The sequence below is a fragment of the Sarcophilus harrisii genome, chromosome 1 (assembly GCF_902635505.1).
Source record: "Sarcophilus harrisii chromosome 1, mSarHar1.11, whole genome shotgun sequence".
Taxonomy (NCBI): domain Eukaryota; kingdom Metazoa; phylum Chordata; class Mammalia; order Dasyuromorphia; family Dasyuridae; genus Sarcophilus; species Sarcophilus harrisii.
The window spans coordinates 619,077,174-619,098,544 of NC_045426.1; the positions used below are offsets into that span (position 1 = coordinate 619,077,174).

A 21,371-nucleotide genomic window follows, 5' to 3' on the forward strand; every position below is an offset into this window, starting at 1 on the left:
GAAATGAAGTGATGAATCAAACCACTATTCTCAGTAGTGCATGTATACAGAAACACCAGAAGTAATACTCATTCTAAGAGATTCCTTCTCTGGGTTGATGAAATATTTGCATTAAGAATGGCTTATTGTAATCTTTTTTGCTTGCATATTAAAGAATTAATAGTTTTTTTAAGCTCTTGTTTACAAACTAAAAGTTTATGACATTTGGTAGGTGATGACACAAAGAAAAATTAATAGGCAGTACCACTAGTAGTTATGGAATAAATGTACATAGAAGGGACCAATGATTGCAAAGATGCAATGCAATGCACCCATCAATCTTTTTGGCCACATACATACAAACTGATACTACAGTATTAACACCACCATCTTAAATATGATGGATATAGATATAATTCATATGCAAGAAGGAAAGGAGAAAGAAAGGGTGCTTATTATGTGCCAAGAATTGTGCTAAGTGCTTTACAAATACTATCTTAATCAATTCTCACAATAATCATGAAATATAAGTGCCACTCATTTCTATTTAATAGCTGAGGAAGCTAAGATTAACAGTGGTTAAGTGATTCTTCCAGAGTCACAAACTTTATTTGTATTCTAGTCTTCCTGACTCCAAGGCACTACTCTCTGTCCACTGTACTATCTAGCTAGCCTTCCTCCTCCCATATACATATGCATATGTGTATGTTATGTGTATATATGTAAATATATATATATATATATATATATATATATATACATATACCACCTCTAAAGAAAAGGGTCACTTTGCAAAATGGCAGAATTCTGAATAAATTTTCTTTCACAGAATCACATGTCAGAATTGAAAGGCCATCTGGTTCAATACTTAGATGAACAAGAATTCCGCCCCCAAATGCCAACCAAATATTGCTCTTAGTCTTGCATGAAGACCTCGGGTAAGGGGAATGTACTGCTTCCAGAGGAAGCTCTTGCATTTTCTGACCGGTCTAATTGTTATTAACTTTATTCTTTCACCTAAACTAAATTTGCTTCTTTGTTACTTAGTTTTATACATTTGTTATAGCTTTCTTATGACGTTTCCCTTCCTTTTTTGAGCATAGTTTGGAGATCAGAGATCTGGAAAAATGGATGTTTTTAGGGTGGGGAGTTACTTATCTCTGGGATTATCTCAAGGGTCTTTGGCTTCCATGGAAGTGGATTTAGTGCAGCAGACTATCTGATGACCTTTTGGGGGGGGGGGGGGGGTTGTGTTGCATGCTGTTATTTTTTGTGTGTTGTGTGGTTGTTCTAGTTTTAAAACCCATACTGTATAATGATTCGCCTGTGTATTAAATCATAATTTTTATGTAGATGATTCTCAAATCTAGTTGTTCAGACAACCTTTCTGATGATCTTTACTCTCCCATTTCCAACTGCCTATTAAACTGCTCTTTTCCTCTCCTATGGTAAAGTAACTCTCCAGTTTTCCTGTAAAGGTTACTGCTAATGGCTTAGCAATCCCTCTAAAGAGAGACAACTAAGTGCCATCAATATCTCTGAAGGTGATTTTCTTTTTCTTTATTACCATGTCTATGCCTTAGCTGGAAAAGAGGACCATGCTGGATAATGTAAATGACTTGGAGAATAATGAGGAGAAAATACAGGATGTTCTGAAATTGTTTTTCACCATGGGAGAAGAGGTTGGTATTTATATAGCTTTACTTGCTTTTGTTACCTTTTCAAAGAATGTCTGTTATTCTCTTAGCTAAAACTGAAAGGTTGGAGGTTTTTCTTTCTTTTAGAGAGAGTATACATATTATTTATACACACACACATATAAATACATATATACACGCACATATGTATTTGTGTGTGTGTGTGTGTGTATGTCATATGGGTCAGAGCAAAGATTGGCATTAAGGCCTAAGAAAGCATCATGGAAGATAAAGCCAGTGAGCAGCAAGAGCAACAAGGTGGAATCAAGTCCTGGGGTAGGGCCAAAAGTTGCAGACTTCACTAAGCCAGCTTCTACAAACTTAGCCAAGAGCCACAATGGAGCCAAAACTAAGAAGAAACAATCCTGGGATTTCCATAGCTGGAACAATCCAAGGAAGAATGCAGCTGATCTAATAATTTCCTTAGTTCCTGCCTTCTTTAGGGGGAAGACATCCCCTGTGCCTGTTGGGTTTGTTCAATGAAGGGAGTTTCTGTACCTGTGTACCGAGGGCAAGAGACAAGCTAGAGATGATCTTGGATTTTAGGAATCCTGAAAATATGTAGAAAGAAAGTCCACAATGTATCACCACCTCTATGTGATTGGCTGTCCTAGTTCTTCACAAGCTAATCAGAGATGAATAAAGCAATATAAATGAGGCACTATTTGCTAGTTTTGTCATCTTGCATCAGTTCTCCTATATTCTGTCTCCATTTCCCATTGCTCTTATTTCCCCTGAAAAATGAAACATTTTTTCCTCTTGAAATTGAGGCTAATACAAATCTGCTGACTTGCTCAACACATTGGAAAATCCAATTAAAATAATGAGCCAGCTCCTAGCAGTTAAGTAAGTGACTCCCTGGTATAAATTAAGCATTCTGTGAAGTGTATTAACACTTTCCTGCCACAAGAGAGCCATTTATTGCACTGGAGATTATTCCATCTAAAACTGGACCCTAGTAGTAACTTACTTATTAGATAGGCTCTGTCTGACCTAATAAATAAATTGAAGCCTATTTGAATTAATTGCTTGTAGATTAGGAGAAAACAAATCTGTCCAGGAGGGCCAGGGGAAAGTGTAATAAAATTTATATTTTGTCTTTTGAGGAACCCCCAAAAGATCTAAGAGAGGTAAGTGCTGATAGCATTAAATCACCCAACCTCTTAAATTATAATAGCATTTTACATTTCATTTCCACTGATGTTTAAATGCCCTACAAATCATAATACTGCAATCATTTTATTATAGTCATATCTGGGATTAGGTGCTAAGGCAAGTAGCCTAGCCACTTCAAGGTATGATACTTCTTGGGACATAATGTATCACATACAAATGAAACATCTGAAGAACAACAAAAATAACCAATGTAGTTGATTCTCTAGGGTTCTCTAAGTATACCATCATATCAATGTGACAGTTTTGCTTCCTCATTACCTATTCTAATTCCTTCAATTTCTTTTCCTTCTCCTATTGCTAAGGCTAACATTTCTAATACTATAAGAGTTGTGATAAAGAACATCCTTGTTTCATTCCTGATTTTACTGGAAATGCTTTTAGCTTATTCTCATTAAAAATAATGCTTGCCTTTTAAGGAGTACTACTTTTATTCCTATCCTCTCTAGTGTTTTTTAAAATAGGAATGGATGCTATATTTAATCAAAAGCTTTTCCAACGTCTATTGAGATAATCATATAATTTCTGTTGGTTTTCTTACTGATATTATCCATCATTGAACTACTACTTTCAGAAGAATCTCTTCTACATAATCGTCCAGTGTTCCCTTGAAGATGCCCAGATATGGGGAAATTTAACCTACCCAAGAACGCATTCCATTTTTGGATAGTTTTGTTAGACAACTGTTCTTTAAATCCAACTGGGACTTTGTTATTTGCAACTTCTATTCGTTTCTCTTCCTTTTATCATCTCGTACCAAGGAGACCAAGTCTAATTATTCCATCATTTTCACTATCATGTCTCACTCTAGGTGCTTCTTCTCTAACCATTTCCAGTTCATCCAATCAATCTTCACAGGGTATAATTTCCAGGTGCCTCCTCTGTATGCCTTTCTTCCTCAAAGGTGGCTCCTGGAGCTTGAAAACTACATATCAGATATGGTCTGACACCATGGTCTTAACAAAATCTAGGTTCCAGACCACTTATAAGATCCGGTACTCTTCGAGTACTTCCTATGGGTTATATCATGAAAAAATTAAAGTACTATTTGAAAAAAAAAACTCTTGTTTCTCAGCTTTCCTAAATTCCAGTTACAGAGTTCTCTTGTGGCTGGGAATGGTCCCTAATCTGGGAGATTCTTTACCATGTGGGACTATCCAGAAGCCTAAATCCAGAAGTTCTATGGAAGACAGTATCTCCATGGGGTTTTCAGAATTGTCCCCAGAGTCTGAAGTACCTGCTTTCAGTTCCTTTATGATACACAGTTGCTGGGAAAAATCATTCTGACAAACAGCCTTCATTGGCTCATGAGACTGGTCCCCCCGTTCCCCCAGACTTAGACTCTGCCCCTAGAAGTGCGTATACTTTGCTAAGCAATCTTTTATCTTACTCAGAACCAGGACCCCATGTCCCTTCTTTGTCACCATTTCCAAACGATGCTTCCATGCTTGTACCACCCTGAAAGTTTCCCTCATTTATTGTCTTCTATTAGAATGTATGGACTGTTTTGTTTTCTTGGATTTATATCTGTAGTCCCTAGCCTAGTGTTTGGGACAAAGTAAGTAATTAATAAATGTTTTTTATCATGTAAGACCCCTGTGGATCTCAGTTTCTTAATAGGAAGAGAGGGCTATTTAAAATGATCTTTCAAGCTCTTTGAAGATCAAAAATTCCTTTGACTAATGATATGTCAAGGGATAATAGAAAATACTACCTAGCAGAATATGGGAGGGGAAAAAAATAACTAAATCATAGATTTAGCATAGATAACTAAATCATAGACATAGATGTCCTCTTTGGGGTCCTCTGGTCCACTGGTATCAAATTTAAATAGAAAAGAATAACTGCCAGACAAATATTTATTTAGAAACCCACAAATTAATATTATTATCTATGTATTTTTATTTATTTTGTTAAATATTTCCCCAGTACATTTTAATCTGGTTTAGGCCATGCTGATACTAAAGAATTTTATTTGAAACATGCCTAAACTTTGACAGCTTTGCTCTAGTCCAAACCCCTTATTTTATGGATAGGATGTGAAAACCTAGAGATTAAATGAGTTCTATTAAATGGTAACTAGTAGAGTCAACATTTGAACCCAGGGCCTAGGATTGCACATCTAGGACTTTTTCCACTAAGTTGTACTGCTGTCATTACATGAATATACTAAGACTGCATTATTTAGGCATAGTTGTTTGCATTTTGTCTTGCTCTTCAGACAGCTCCTAGAGAACAGGAACTGTTGTTTGCATATATATATATATATATATATATATATATATATATATATATCCCCACCTCTATAATGCTTATTATCTCTGGGTACCATTTATTTATATATGAAACATGGGGGTTGGACTTGTTCAATTGCTTCAATTATATCTGACTCTTTGTGACCCCATTTGGGGTTTTCTTCGTAAAGATATGTAGTGGTTTGCCATTTGCTTCTCCAGATCATTTTGAAACTGAGGCAAACAGAGTTAAATGACTTACTCAGAATCCTACAGTTAGTGTCTGATGCTAGATTTGAACTCAAGAAGATGAGATTTCCAGGTTTGCTGCCTAGTATTCTATCTACTGTACCACCTAGTTGGACTACATAGCCTTTAAATATATGACATGATCTTTTAAGATTGATGGAATCTAAGAAGAATAAATTTCATTCAGCACAGCAAAAAATAAAACCTCTCAGCTCATAATGTTAGATCTGGAAAGAACCTCCAATATCATTATGAAAACATGTACACAATTGGACAGTACTGACAACTGAGTGGCAAAGTAGTGTGTAATGTAGTCAAGAAGATCTAAGTTCAAATCTTGCCCCATATACTTACAAGCTATATAATTCACAGCAAGTCACATAACCTATACCTGTCTCAGTCTTCGTATAAAAAGGGGGTTATAATAGCAAGTACCTCACAGGGTTATTGTAAAGATCAAATGTGATCTCATATTTAAAGGATTCAGTAAATCTTCAAGTGCTATGTGTATTAATTTGTGATTATGATGAAAGAGTATTCCAAATCACTATTGATTAGAGAAATGCAAATTAAGACAACTCTGAGATACCACTACACACCTGTCAGATTGGATAAGATAAAAGGAAAATATAAAGGGCTGAAACTCTTAAAAGGTGTGCTTGAATCAGACAGCCTCATGAGCACTTAGCATATGTTTGGAATTTCTCTTCTCTCAGTTGATGCTGGGTCAATGCTTGGGGTTAAGAGAATTGTAGGTAAGGATTAGCGGGTGGAGTAAGAGAGGGGAGAGAACTTCACTTGGCTGAAGGACGAGGAGGAGAAAAGTGTGGAGATTCTGGACTCTAGAATCAAGGAGGGATCCCTGGCAAACTCCTGCCAGTTTTGTCCATCTCCTTCACTTCTCCCCATAAAGACCAAGTACTTTTGCTTATCCTGACTCTGGCTGATTCTGAGGCCTCCAGGAAGCTAGTTTGGACTTTACAGGAAAAGATAATGATGAATGTTGGAGGGGATGTGGGATAACTGGGATACTAATACAAAATTGTTGGAATTGTGAATGGATCCAACCATCCTGGAGAGCGATTTGGAACTATACTCAGAAAGTTATCAAATTATCAAACTGTGCATACTGTTTGATCCAGCAGTGTTACTACTGGGCTTATATCCCATCCCAAAGAGATATTTAAAAGAGGGAAAGAGACTCACATGTGCAAAAATATTTGTGGCAGCCCTTTTTGTAGTGGCTAGAAACTGGAAATTGAATGGATGCCCATCAATCGGGGAATAGCTGGGTAAATTATGTTATGGAATATTATTGTTCTGTAAGAAATGACCAGCAGGATGAATACAGAGAGGCTTGGAGAGACTTACATGAACTGATGCTGAGCAAAATGAGCAGAACCAGGAGATCATTATACACTTCAACAACAATACTATATGAGAATCAATTCTGATAGAAGTGGCTACCTTCAGCAATGAGAAGATCCAATTCAGTTCCAATTGATCAATGATGAACAGAATCAGCTACATCCAGAGAAAGAACACTGGGAAATGAATGTGGACTGCTTGCATTTTTGTTTTTCTTCCCAGTTTATTTCTACCTTTCTAAATCCGATTTTTCTCGTGCAACAAGAGAACTGTATAAATATGTACACATGTATTGTATTTAAGATATACTTTAACATGTTTAACATGTATGAGACTGTCTTCCATCTAGGGAAGGGGGTGAAGGGAAGGAAGGGAAAAGTTGAAACAGAAGTGATTGCAAGGGGCAATGTTGAAAAATACCCATGTGTATGTTCTGTGAATAAAAAGTTATCATAAAAAAATTAAAAAATTGTGATTATTATTACTAAACAGTATCCTTTGAAAAGGAGTGAGATCACAGGATTTAAGGCTAGAAGGGGCTTGAGAGATCCTCTTGTTCCATTCCTTCATTTTATTCTCCATTTTACAGATAAGGGTATCGAGACCCAAAAACCTGTCCAAGATCACACAGCAGAGAGCAGAAATTTGAAATCAAGTTCTCTTAATAATGCTTTCTTACATCAAAGGAGGTTTAATTTTGTTAACACTGGTTCCGGAAGAGGAGGAGTGAGGAAAGACAGAGCACATGGCCCACTTGAAACATATGCTGTAGTTGTATTTTTGGAGAAAGTCAAACAAGGAAAAAAAAAACATTCCACACTTTACTTATGCAGTGATTATAAACAATATTACTTCTTTTGAGAGATCCAAAGTAATATTAAAGCCTAGAGGCACATGAAGGACTTCTAATCATTCAGTTTTATATTTAGGATGGGTTGTCTAGCCATGGGACTTTTAAATGGAAGTGCCTTTAAGAAACATCTTGTCCAATCGTTTCTTTTTACAGGCAAGAGGAGTTAACTCTTTCTAAGTTCAGGTAAATAGTATGGATCAGAATGGGGATTTAAACAGAGGTCCTCTGCCTTTATATAGAAAGTAGTCTTTTCCCTCAGCAATTCATTCTTTATATAAGTAAAGTGAAGCCAAAAGAAAAAAAATACCTTGCAGCCAGTATGTCTCAATAATGAGTTATAAAAATGTTGGGGGGAAGGGGTAAGGAAACAACATTGCTGCATCCTTTTGTTGTTGACCCAGGAGAATTCTAACCCTCCTACAGGTTACCTGGGCATTTTTGAGCCAGAAAATTATATTTCAAAGACACAAAAACACAAGAAAAATATAGGCAATAAAGCCCTAAAGGGTTATTCTGCTGTGTAACATTTTTATTGGTCTCATAAACTTTTCAGATGACATAAAAAACTAAGAGATATTGCTAATGTCTTAGATGACAAACAAGATATAAAAAGATCTCAACACAATTATCCACTAGATGTGAAAAAGACATGTATTTGAGTATGGCTGATATGGGAATTTGTTTTGCCAATCTTTGTGGCTAGGTATTGATGGATTTATTTTTCTTTCTTTTTCTATATAAAACAATTGCTCAGGGAGTGGGGAGGAGAGATTCATTTTCTAAAAAGGAAAAAGCACTGGGACAAATCTAATAAGATAAAGTTTAAATGGAATAAATGGATTATATTTCTATTTTAAAAAATCAACTTCATATTACAATCTGGAGGAGATGGAGAGTAATTCACTTTAAAAAGATCCGTTATGTTAGTTGGATCACAAGATAAATGTGAATCAACAATGTGTTATGTCAGCCCCTCAAAGAGCTAATTCAGCCTTAGGTTGCACTAGGAATATTGAAGGCCACTGCCTGCCAAGGCCATATTTGAAGTGTTGAGTTTAATTCTCAATATAGTTTAGAAATGACATTGAGAAGTAGAGGGTAGATAGCATAGTGGAAAGAACATTAAGCTTAGAATCAGGAATATCTGAGTTTGAATCCTGCCTCAGCCACTTATTAGCTTTATGACCCTCACTTTCCTTATCTGTAAAATGTGGATAATAACAGTAACTCCCTCAAAAGTTTGTCTTAGAGATCAAATTATATAATTCATGTAATGGATGTGCTTTGAAAAACCTTAGAGTGCTATAGAAATTTTAGTTATTATTATTATAAGTGGGAAAGTATCATATAAAGACTGATAACGAGATAATAAAAGTCCTTAGGAAGAACACAATGGGGATCTTCAAGTATAGGAAAAGAGCTGCTATATGGAAGAGGATCAGCAGGTAGAAGTTGCAGACAGACAGGAAGATTGATGGTAGATGGCTCTCAAGGAGAACCAAAATGACATCACTATGTTGGAGTTAAGGTAGAGTATGTGCAACTGTGGCTGATCAGACCAACCTGAGCTCAGACTGCACTATCACCGGTCGGGCATAAACAGTGCATGTGCACATTTGGGTGGATTTCTCTAAAGTTGTGCATCTCACATTTCTTTAGAGCTTCTTTAGAGCTACTTCAATTCTGCTTTGTTTCTAGAACACAGTACCTTCTCTGATAAAGACATGAAGGCTTAACATAAGGAAAAAACTCTAAATAATTAGTGCTGCCCAGCAATGGAAGGAGCTGCTTCCAGAGGCAGTGGTTTCACCTTAATAAAGGTCTTCAAGGAAAGGTCCTCTGAACTTGTGGCAAGTCAGACTCTCGTTCAGGTACAGGTTAGAATGGATGGTCCAAGAGTCCTTCTTATTCTGAACGTTTGTGATTCTATAAGATCTAGGTAAAATCAAGGACTATGTTTCAAGCAAGATCAAGGCACCATCAATAAACTAAACAAATTAAATAACCTGTGGGGTAAAATTTAACAATTGCAATATTATCAGCAGGTTCAACCAAAAAAATATGGATGGGTTTGAAAACATTTGAAGAGTCACTCAATTTAAAATAATTTCATTGCATTTAGTTTCATTTATTTTAAGTACACATAATGATGCATTATATCTAAGATCATCTTGTACATCTGGGCCTCAGCATGAAAATAATATTTTTTCTTAGGTTATACACAGCTCCTGGCTTTTTCTGGAGGTAATTAGCATGTTGTGGAATGAATTTTACCAGCAGGAGAAAAAGAGGCTAAATTATAAGACAGAGATAAATAGGAACATAATCCATGCCCCCCCCCCCCCATATAGGCTAGTTTGTAGATAAACACTTTTGTAAAAATAGTATTTTATTTTTTCTTTATTGTTTACAAATAAAAACAATTTTTGTCATTCATTTTGAATAAAAATTGAGTCTCAACTTCTTTTCCTCCCTCTCCTCCCTAAGATGGCAAGATATACATAGATTATATAGGAACATAATTTCTATTTAATACTTGAGATAAATGGAACAGCAAAAGAAAAAATTTTAATTATATGAGAATTTGAAGAAAAACTCCAATTTAATGTTGGTCATACTATGGCACTATGTATATAGATCAGGAATCAATCAATCAATCAACAAATACAAGCCTTTATTAAGTGCTTGTTGTGTCAGACATTGTGATACATGCTGAAAATATGCAACAACCCTAATTCTTAAGGAACTGAAATTCTATTGAGGAAGATAACATGAACATCTACAAACACATCTAAATTCAGGTCTCTATCCATTGTAATATACACATAGAAAAGAAAATGCAAGGTATAATAATAATGATGATGATGATGATGATGATAACAGCTAGCATTTATAGAATGTTTTAGAGTTTGCAAAGCATTTGAAAAATATTGTCTCATTTCACCCTCACAATAATCCTGAAAGGAAGGTGCTCTTGTTAATTCTATTTTACAAGTTAGGAAACTGAGGCAGACAGGTTTAAGGAGTTGTTCAAGATCACAGAGCTAATAAATATTTGAGGCTGGACTTGTGTTCAGGTCTTTCTGACACTAGGACCAATGCTCTATCCGCTATATCACCTAGCTGCCTCTGAAATAGTTATTGTCAAAGTGAGGTGAGAGAAACTAGGGTGATGATGGAACATCCCTGACTGGTGATCATAGAGCCCCTGGATCAGATATCTCTAGGGATGAGAAACTCAACATTTTACTCACTAGGCAGCTCATTTCATTTCAAAATCACTCTGAAAGTTCTTCATATCAAATTGATATCTGCTTTCCTGTAACTCCCACATTTTGGTTCTACTTTAATTGACATTTCACAGTCTCTGAATGAATCATGATCAACTTTCAGAACCTCTAATTACTAGTTTTCATGGATGTCTTCTACAATTTTCAAAGTTTAAACTAGAAGGATACCAAAGACTAAGTGATGTTAAATCACATTTTCTCTGCTTTAATTAAACATCTCTATCACAGAGTTAATCATTGCCATATACTTTACTATACTTTGAGGTAGTCTTCCATCTCCATTATTGTAGACAGTAACTCCTGTATGATTTAGTAAGTGGTCTTTGTGACTTTCTAGAGCTAAAAGAAAAATCATGACCCAATGACCAATTATATCCTCAGTTAGCTATGCTGATGCTCAGATAAAAGCTATAAAGTACATTGACAGACCTCTGTTTAAAGGTCTGTCAATGTCAAAATGTAAAGCTCATCCAATCTAGAAGGACCCATTAGAATTAGGAATTTGTTGCTGTACCTTCTGGGAGTCCAGGGTCATCTCAATGGCACCAAGAATACTTTTAGGAAGGAGCTGTTATTTGTTTTAGTTAGCAAGTCAAAGAATAAGCAATGCTTTCTATGAGCAAAATACTGTGTTGACTACCAGGAATTAAAAAACAAACAAATAAACAAAGCACCATTACTGATAAAACAATCTCTGCCTTCAAAGAGTCTCACATTCTAATGGAGGATACAACATGAAAACAACAAGTTAAATATGGGGTACACTGGAGGTGATCTCAGGGAGAGGGCATTAGCAGTAGGAGTTGAGAAAGACCTTCCATACAACGTGGTATTTAAACTAAGTCTTGAAGGATGCCAGGGAATCAGAGGACAGAGATAAAGAGGGAGAGCATTTTAGGCATGGGAGGCAACCAAAGAAAATTATGAAGTTGTGTAAAGAATAGCAAAAAGACAAATATCACCAAATCACAGAGTTAAAGAATTACTACTCTGAGTGCACTGTTATAACAATGTAGTAAATACAAGGGACAGTTTTTGATTTAAGAAGGCTTTTCTCTGACAAATATTGTGTGATCAAAGTAAAGTCACAACCTCTCAGTGGCCAGGGTGACTCTCTAAAATTGTAAATTACAGAAAAACATCAATCTGCTTTAGTAGTTTCTCAGACCAATGGAAATCACTGGAATGAAAATTCTAGCCTGAGAAAGAGGGAAACTTCTTATTTTCAATAGAAAAATGATGTATTACTAGGGATAGTAAAATTTAGGACTGATCCAAATGCTCATCTTATAACCGCAACAACCCAATTTACATTTCTATAGTACTTTACTAGAAAAAGTCAAACCTATTCTGTTATACCCCACATTATGAAGTGTCCCCTAATATTAATCAGTAGCTAGGATGATAATTTATGACTAAATCCCTGTTCCCTGGAGAAGCTTAGCTTGGTGAATTTTTGAGCTCAGGAGATTTAAGGTGCAGTAGAACTAAAGCTAATCTGGTGGCTATCTGTACTAAGTCCAGCATACTAAGTCCTTGTGTCACCAGGCTGCCTGAGAGGTGAATTGGTCCAAGTCTGAAATGAAGCAGATCAAAGTTTCATGCAGATCAGCACTGCAATTGAGCTCGTGAATGGCTGCTACACTGCCAGTCTGGGGAAATAGGGAGACCCAATCTCAAAAACCCTCTCCAAACCTAATTGGCAGCTAACCTTGACAAAGCATGATGTGAAATCTGACAGATCAAAGGTTTTATCTTTTCAACCAGAGTTTAACATCAGGTAAGAAGATGAAACATGTATAATACAACATGGAATACCTGGGATGTTGCCAATTTATAGCACAGAGATCCCATGCTCTTCCATCCCCTCTTAATTATGAAAGAGAAAAGGAGACAGAGAGAAAGAGAGAGGGAAGAAATGGGGGAGAGAAAGAAGGGAGTCAAAATCTATTTGATATGAAACTAACCTCATAAAGTTGTACTTTTTTTTTTCCTCTGGAAATCTGTCATGGGGGTAGGAAAAAACCCAGAAAAATTAAAGGGGGGAAGGAGGAGAAATAAACCAATCTAACCACAATACCTCCATAGTCGGAGATTGCAAACAGGAAATATTCTACAGCTGGAGAAATCTTTGTTTTACTTCAACAATTCTGAAGCAATAACTGCTCTTTAACCGTTTAAAAAAAAAAAAAAAAGACCTTAGTTCTTGTGCAAACTACAGGAGACTTCCAAAAGCTCAACTTGCAGGAGAAACCAGGGAAAGGCAATAAAAACCTGGCAATGCTTTAAAGGATCCAGGCACCTCCCACTATTTAAAAAGAGGTATTCTTGGTTTCTCTCTCCCTCTTCTACTTTATTAAGCAATTGTTAAGAGGGATTCGCATTAAGATGGTTTTCCTTGATATATTTCCTTTGAAATATATTGATTCCAAGCCACCATTTATTCCCTTCCTGTCCCCATTTTGTGGTTTTGGAAATCGAAGTAATGGAATTCTCAGTTCACTTGCCTGCTGCTTCAGTGGGGTCACAGACAGTAATAGTATAATTCAGGCAGCCAAGTGAGCTAAAAAACATTTTGTAGTAACATTTTCATGACTTCTCTTTTAACATATTATTTTCAAGAACAAAGTAACATTAAAATACAAGAGGCCAGGAACGGTGGCTCTCTGTTCTGTGTAGTGGTGAATGAACTAAGCCAATTGGGTATCTGCATTAAGTTTAATATTAATCTAGTGAGCTCTCAAGACAGGGAGAGGAGAGGAGTTTAAGGAGAAATGGCCCACATTAGAAAGTGAGCAATTAAAAGCTCCGTTGTCGATCACAGAGTGGGACTGTGTATGTGAGTAATCTCTGTAATTTCATGACTAGGAGTGAAAGGGAAAGCATGAGGTATTCTTTTGACAGTATAGTCTAATTAAAAAAAAAAATACCTTACTGGTATACAAGAGACCTTTGAGTTGGTTCTAGTAGTTTACCAGACCAGCTGAATCATGTAAAGATGGCAGCTCATATTTATAAAAAGCTTTGTAAAAGCAAACAAAACCTTTATTTCATTTGAACCATATAACACATACATGATATAGACTGGGCAGGTCTTATTATCCACTCTTTACATATCAAGGAATCTCACCCATCTCTCACATTTAGAGGTAAAAGGGGAGAAGTGATTGCCACAGGTCATACAGCTGGTATGTAATAGAGACAAGCTTTAAACCAAAGTTTCCTACAAAGTATATTCACTTTGCATTAAGGCATGGTGCCTCTGTTACTTAACCTAGAACAGTTAATCAACAGCATTTATTAAGTATCTACTATATGCTAAGTATTGTGCTAAGTATATGAAGAAAGGCCATTTCCTACCCCCACACACATACTATTCTTAAAGAGTTCATGGTCTAATATATAAAAGTGGTTGTTGAGGACCAGGAGATCATTATATACTTCAACAACAATACTATATGAGGACCAATTCTGATGGACTGGGCCATCTTCAGCAATGAGATGAACCAAATCAGTTCCAATGGAGCAGTAATGAACTGAACCAGCTACACCCAACGAAAGAACTCTGGGAAATGACTATGAACCACTACACAGAATTCCCAATCCTTCTATTTTTGTCCGCCTGTATTTTTGATTTCCTTCACAGGCTAATTTTACATTACTTCAAAGTCCAATTCTTCTTGTGCAGCAAAATAACTGTATGGACATGTATACATATATTGTATTTAACTTATACTTTAACATATTTAACATGTATTGGTCAACCTGCCATTGGGGGAGGGGATGGGAGGAAGGAGGGGAAAAACTGGAACAAAAGGTTTTGCAATTATCAATGCTGAAAAATTACCCATGCATATAACTTGTAAATAAAAAGCTATAATAATAATTTAAAAAAAAAACTGTCTGTTGTATCTGAGGGCATTATAGTGGAAAGAGCACTAGAGTTCAGCCAGAGGACCTAGATTTAAATATGGACCTGAGTATTCTTCCAGAAGTCCCTTAATCTTTCTAAGGCTCAATTTTTCATCTGTAAAATGAAGGGAATGGACTCTATGACTTTCTGAAGTACATTCCAGCTCTAAAGATGGGAGATCTCATAATCTTAATCAAGTACCCAGTTTTCTATCAGAAGTCCCAGAGTGCTGAACTCTCCTTGCAGGGATAATATGAAAGCAATGATTACTTTTAGCTAAGCGAGAAAGGCTTATAGAAAATCAACATTTTCTTGTACTTCAGAGTAAATTAGGAATCTAGTCACAAGATCTGGACTTAGAAGAAACCTTAAAGACTAGCTAGTCCATATTCCTGGTTTTATAGATGGGGAAACTAAGACCCACAGAAATTAAAAATACTAACTCTACCTTACAACACAATTTTGAAATAATCACATAACTGACAAGGGTCAGTTAATTTTAAATAGTATGGAAATTACCATATACAGCAAGTGGAACTATAAGATAAAGGTTTGATTCTAGGCTCTGATACTGATTGTGTAATTTGGGGCAAGTCACTTAAAACCCTGACTCTCTATTTCCTCATCTGTAAAATGGGGAAAACAGTACTTGCTTTACTTACTTTGTGGGGATGATAGTGAAGAAAGCACCCTGAAATATAAGCTGCTCTTGCCATCACCACAGGTCTCACTCTTTCAGAACAGTATCATAGAATTGAAAGGCCCCTTAGCAATCATTTACCCAACTCTCTCATTTTATCAGTGAGGAAAATGGAGCTCAAGAGATAAATCACACTTGTTCAGGCTTGCACAGGCAGTCAACAGCCGGGCTGACATTGGAACCCAATGCTCCCAATTTCAAAGCTCTGTGCTTATTTTATTTCTCACCATGACACCTTATTTCATTCTTAAAAGACTGAGTTACATACACACACATATCTATAGACACTCTATTTTCATAATACCCAATGCTACAAATATTCACAAAGGTACATAGTATTACAATGCATTATATCAGTGTGACAACTCATTTCTATTCTCGTCAGAGAGAACTGATTCAGAAAGACAGGTTTATCAAGAATAACTGATATTGCTAGGAAAAGAGATGAGATGAAAGGAAAATATAGACTAAGACAGCAAGGAAAATTTCCAGACAGTGAGACCTCATGGGGAATGCACACAGCCCCTTCAGCAAGACCTGAAAGCCCCACCATTGGGAAATTTAATACTGAACTAAAACACCCTGGAGAATTGGAAGCAGGCCGTGGCTTTATAAGATTCTGAGATAAAGGAGCAGCTGATCCCTCCCTTAGGAAGAATGAACCCACACTGGTGTGGTCTCAGTTGGTTAAATGTTATTTTGGAATCGTCCCATCATGTAATGTGAAACAATTGCAGTGAGTTGGATGTTGACTTAAATGTAGTCAGAATTATAAGCTTAGAATAAAATAAAATAATGAATAGCCTTAGATGATGATGATGATTCTTCTTCTACTACTACTACTACTACTACTACTACTACTACTACTACTACTACTACCACCACTACCACTACGATGAAGCTAGATAGTGTGATAGAATAATTGGCCTGAAGTCAAAAAGACTGGGCAAATCACTTAATTCTCTTTGCCTCAGTTTTCTAAACTAACAACAAAAACAGCTTGCATTTATAAAGTGCCTACTATGTGCCAGGAGCTGGGCTAAACATTTTTCAAATATTATCTCATTTGAACCTCACAACAACCCTGGGAAGTAGACAGGTTAAGTCACTTGTCCAGGACCAAAAAGCTAATAAATATCTGAGGTTTAATTCAGGTCTTCCTGATTCCAGCTTCAGCTCTCTAGCCAAATGGGGACAATAATAGAGCCCACTTCGCATGATATTATTAAGATAATGTTTTTAGAGCTGGGTTTTTCAAGGCAATCTAGTTCAACATCTCATTTTAAATATGTGGAAACAGAGACCTGGAGATTTTGTGATTTAGAGTCAGAGGGACATAGACCTGGAGCAGGACAGGATCTAAAAAGTCTCCTAGTCTAATTGCATGTGGGTTTAACCTACATCGGATTGCTTGCTGTCTTAGGGACAGGAGAGGGGAGAAGAAAGGAGAAAAATCTGGAATACAAGGTTTTGCAAAAGTGAATATTGAAAACTATCTTTGCATGTATTTGGGAAAATTAAATACTATTTTTAAAAAGTCTTTCAGTTCAAATCCCTTCTAGAGATGAGAAAACTAAGGTCCAGGTAACATAAAGGTTTACCCCAAATCATTTAAATATTAAGTGATAGAGGAAGTAAAACCAAAACCCAGATCTTAACTCAAATCCCAGCCCCATCATGATGATCTTTAGTAGTTTTTACAATTACAAAGGGATTTCTCTTCATCCTCACATCTGTCCTGTGAAGCAGGCAACACTAGTATACTTTTTTCCATTATACTGATCAGGACACTAAAGCTCAGGAAGTTGTTTAAAAAAAAAAAAGGAAAAGTAATAAGAGAGCAACAAGAGAAGAAAGAGAAAATAGTAGAGATATTTTTAAAAAATTAGTCGAGAATGTCCAATGTCACTCAGGAAGTCAGTGCCTACAATGAACTGATTACTACATATCCTCTTTATTGTGCAGGAATACTCATACTTTCCACATTAGTAATAAGTAACATTTATATAGATCCTATCATGAGTTGGGCACTGTTTTAAGTGTTTTACAAATGTTATCTCATTTGATCCTCATAACAACTCAATTTAAAATGAGGAATCTGAGGCAGAGATTAAGTGATTTGCTCAGGGTCACACCAACTCCTGGTGCTCTAGCCCTTGCGTCACCCAAATCAGTATTTGTAGATCTTTTAAAATTCATTCAAACTACCTTAGTAATTGACACCCTCGTGTAAAAGAGCAAATGAAAAGATTGTGCCTCTGACTGGCCACTTTTCCATCAATTTACCAGATTACTTACTAAATGGTTCTCATTGGCAGACATGGGAATTAGTAATTATTTTATATATGCAAGTTGAAACTATTTTAAGAGAAACTTCAGTTCTGAAATTTCTTACCAGATTTTTCAGCAGGGTGGATAGTTCCTTAGTAAGTGTGGAAAACTTTACAAAAGCAGTGCCAAGATCTGGATTATCCCGACTTAAAAAATTACTTCCAAATTTATCTAGAATTTGTGCATAGTTTTCTTCATTCTGTACATGATCTGAAAAAGAAGAGACAAAATGTCATTTTTTTTACATGATTAACTATTTAAAGCACTGATTATTTGGACACTAGTTCAATCCTGCAACAAGTGAACAAGGATGTATTGAACACCTACTATGTAAGAGACACAGTGATAGACCCCGGGGAAGAGATAAGGTCAAACAGCACTTGTCTTCAAGGAGATTTCATTCTTTGGGGGGAAGAATATGTACATGATGAAGTTGCAAGCTGGAAAAGGGAGAGAAAAATGGAAGCACTTATTGCAGATGGCAATCATCATTGGAAACAGGAAAGTGAGAAGCCCTCTCTAATCCCCTCAACAAACACTGGGAATATTGTATTCAGTTTTGAGAGCCAGTTTGAGAACAGAAGGACATCATTAACCTGGAAAGCATCCATGATGTAACTAGGGTGGTGAAGGGCCATCCATATGAGAACTGGCTGAAAGAAATTGGGAACAGCGAGTGTCAATGAAGATTCAGAAGGGATGTGGCAGTGGTCAATATTGATGAAGGAAATGGGTAAAAATTGAAAAGAAGCAAATTTAGGCTTGATTTGAGAAAATCTTCCTAACAATCAGAGCAGTACAGAAGTAGAATGGGCTGTCTTAAGAAATGGAGGTTTTCAATTCAAGATTGGAGGACTGCTTATTAGGCAAGTAGGGCTTCCTTCTGGAAGAGGGCTGGGCTATGTGATTGCTAAAGTGATTGTATATGACATGTATTTTACAATATGGATATTGGTAGGGACCTCATTTACTACAACCCCTATCTGAATAAGAATCCCTTTTGTGATGTGTCTGACCAGAAGTCACCCAGACTTCACCTGAAAACCTCCCAATGGTTAGGAACTCACTCATTCCTGAGCAAAATCACAGTATTCAGAGCTGGTAAGGTCCCTCAAGGTCAATCAACTCTCAGCAACTTGAGCTTACAAATAAGAAAAATAAAGGTCTAAAAATTTGGTCATGTATTTAAACCTAAGTACTTTTACTCCTAAATTAGAATTCTTTCCATGTGAGAATATTTAAGTTCAGAGATGAAGTGACCTGTCCACAAAAATAAAGTCTTAAGGGGTTTCAAAGAATAATGAAACAGTTGAAGCTAAGAAAAAGAAGGAAGACATTATGGAGGAGGTATCATGACAGGTTGAACCTCAAAGCAGTATAGACTTAGAACTGAAAAGAACCTCAGATATCTAATCCAATTCTCATTTTACAGATGATGAAACCAAAACTCAGATAGGTTAATCTGTTTATCTAGTTACACAAGTATTGTCAGGGGTGGGATATGAATCCAGATTCTCCAATCCTAGAGTGAATGCACATCCTTTTGCATTATGATGTCCTCCTCAGGAAAAAAAGGGTAAAAGATTGCAAGAAAAGAGAATAGGGTGAACAAAGGAAAGAGAAGAAAATGTCTAATGGCTTTACACATCCATGCAGTAGGATTCCATCATAACAAAGTCTGGTGAGAAGTACAGTAATGGACAAAGAGTTAAAAAACTGGAGTTTGAATCTAGATTTTCATTGTTACTATCTTTATACCTATATTTGGGAGGTATCAAAGTTAGAGACAGCTAGGTGATTCAGTGCTAGTGCTGATAGGGCGGTAGGCCTGGAGTTAGTAGAATCTGAATTCAAAATCAGCCTCAAACATTTTCAAGCTGTATGACCCTGAACAAGTCACTTAACCCTGCTTGCCTGAGTTTCCTCATCTGTAAAATGAACTGAACAAGGAAATGGCAAACCCCTCCAACTATCTCCAACAACTAGTTGATATATCAACTATCCAACCAAGAAAACCCCAAATGGAGTCACAAAGAGTCAGACATTATTAACTGACTAAACAAGTCATGCTTAGATATGAACTAGTTAGAATTCAGGGTAAACATTTCCTATCTCTTGATAACTTAAAAAAAAAGAAGATTGCTTGGAAGCAAAGAAAAGTCTTTCAGTTGTGCTGTTTCTGCTCAAACAAAGTCTCAGACACTTACTAGTTACATGATTCTAGGAAAATCATTTACTGTTTGCCCCAGTCTACTTTTTCTGAAAAAGGGGAAAAAATAATAGCTCCTACTTGTTGGAGATGCTGTAAGGATAAAATCAGATATTTATAAAGCATTTTGAAATCCTTGAAAGTACTATACAAGTGCTAAGTATCATTATTATGATTATTGCCGCCTTAATTGCTGAGTAAAATTTGGAAGAAATATAGAACAAATGTAAATAAAAATATATATGCTCATATACATGTATAATCTGCAAGTGTATATCCATCCATACATATGTGCATATTAACGCTACAATATTCATATATACATAAACATATTCTGAGGAATTAATTTAGAAGTGATAGAGAGCTTTCACCAAATCTAATGACTCCTCAAGTGACTGTGTCAAAGGAATCTCCTATATATTGTTCAGGGATACAGTACAATGAATTGAAAAGAATTCTGAAATTAGGGTCAGAAGAAAGTGGGGTTTGAATCTTGGATCTGCCCATTTCTGCCTGTGTGACTTCAGGCAACCTACTGATCCTCTGTGGACCTCAGTTGCCTCATCTGTAGAATAGCAGATTTAAACTGGAGGACCCTGAATATTCCTTTAATTACCAATTTATGATGCTGTGATTTGTGTGATCCTAAGTGATTTTATCACATGGAGATTAAATTTCTCATTTGAAAAATGGGGATAATGAAACTTACACAGTACACACCTCACAGGATTGTGACAAAAATGTTTTTTAAACTTTAAAATTTCATGGCAATGTTGGTCACTACTTAATATTTTCAAAGTAGATCATTTTTTAAAAGTTATTTTCTTTTTCTGGCTATGTGCATGTGGCTAAAGTATCATCCCTTTTAAGATTGGTATCTTTTTTTTTTTTTTTTTTGGTTTGTTTCTAACTGTGCAATAACTAAAATCCAATTTGAAAAAATTTTTATCTTCCTACAACTTCAAACACACTATTAATAGGCTGCAATGTGAGCCTGATAAAGCATCAGCTCAGATTCTGAACTAGGAAAGATTCAATGATTAATAATAGCTTGTGTTTACATAAAGCTTTCATGTTTGCACAGTGCTTTCTGTATAATAGCCCTGTGAGCAAGTATTACCTCTATTTTATAAAGAGGGAAACTGAGGCTTAAGGCAATGAAGTGATTTGCCAACAATGATAGATAGGCAGCAATGGAGACAAGAAAAAAAATCTAAATAAAGGACACAAGGAAAAACAAAACAAACCTAATGTAGTCTTATAATAATGATGATATTAAAAATTCATGACATTTCCAGTGAATGTCAACATTTCAGTTTGCAATTTTGAAACAGAAAGAAGAAAAAATCCCTAGCTCATTACTGATCAAGTCCTC

General features: G+C 36.0%; 1 protein-coding gene across 7 annotated transcripts in view; it reads right to left on the reverse strand.

Annotated features, from left to right (window-relative positions):
• Positions 1-21,371, reverse strand: part of ASAP1 (ArfGAP with SH3 domain, ankyrin repeat and PH domain 1) — a 459,738-nt gene that overhangs the window by 150,359 nt on the left and 288,008 nt on the right. For all 7 annotated transcript variants that reach the window (XM_031947203.1, XM_031947200.1, XM_031947198.1 and 4 more), the window contains one exon: positions 17,852-17,997. In XM_031947203.1, coding sequence (XP_031803063.1) covers positions 17,852-17,997 — 146 coding nt within the window. The remainder of the gene's footprint in view (positions 1-17,851; positions 17,998-21,371) is intronic.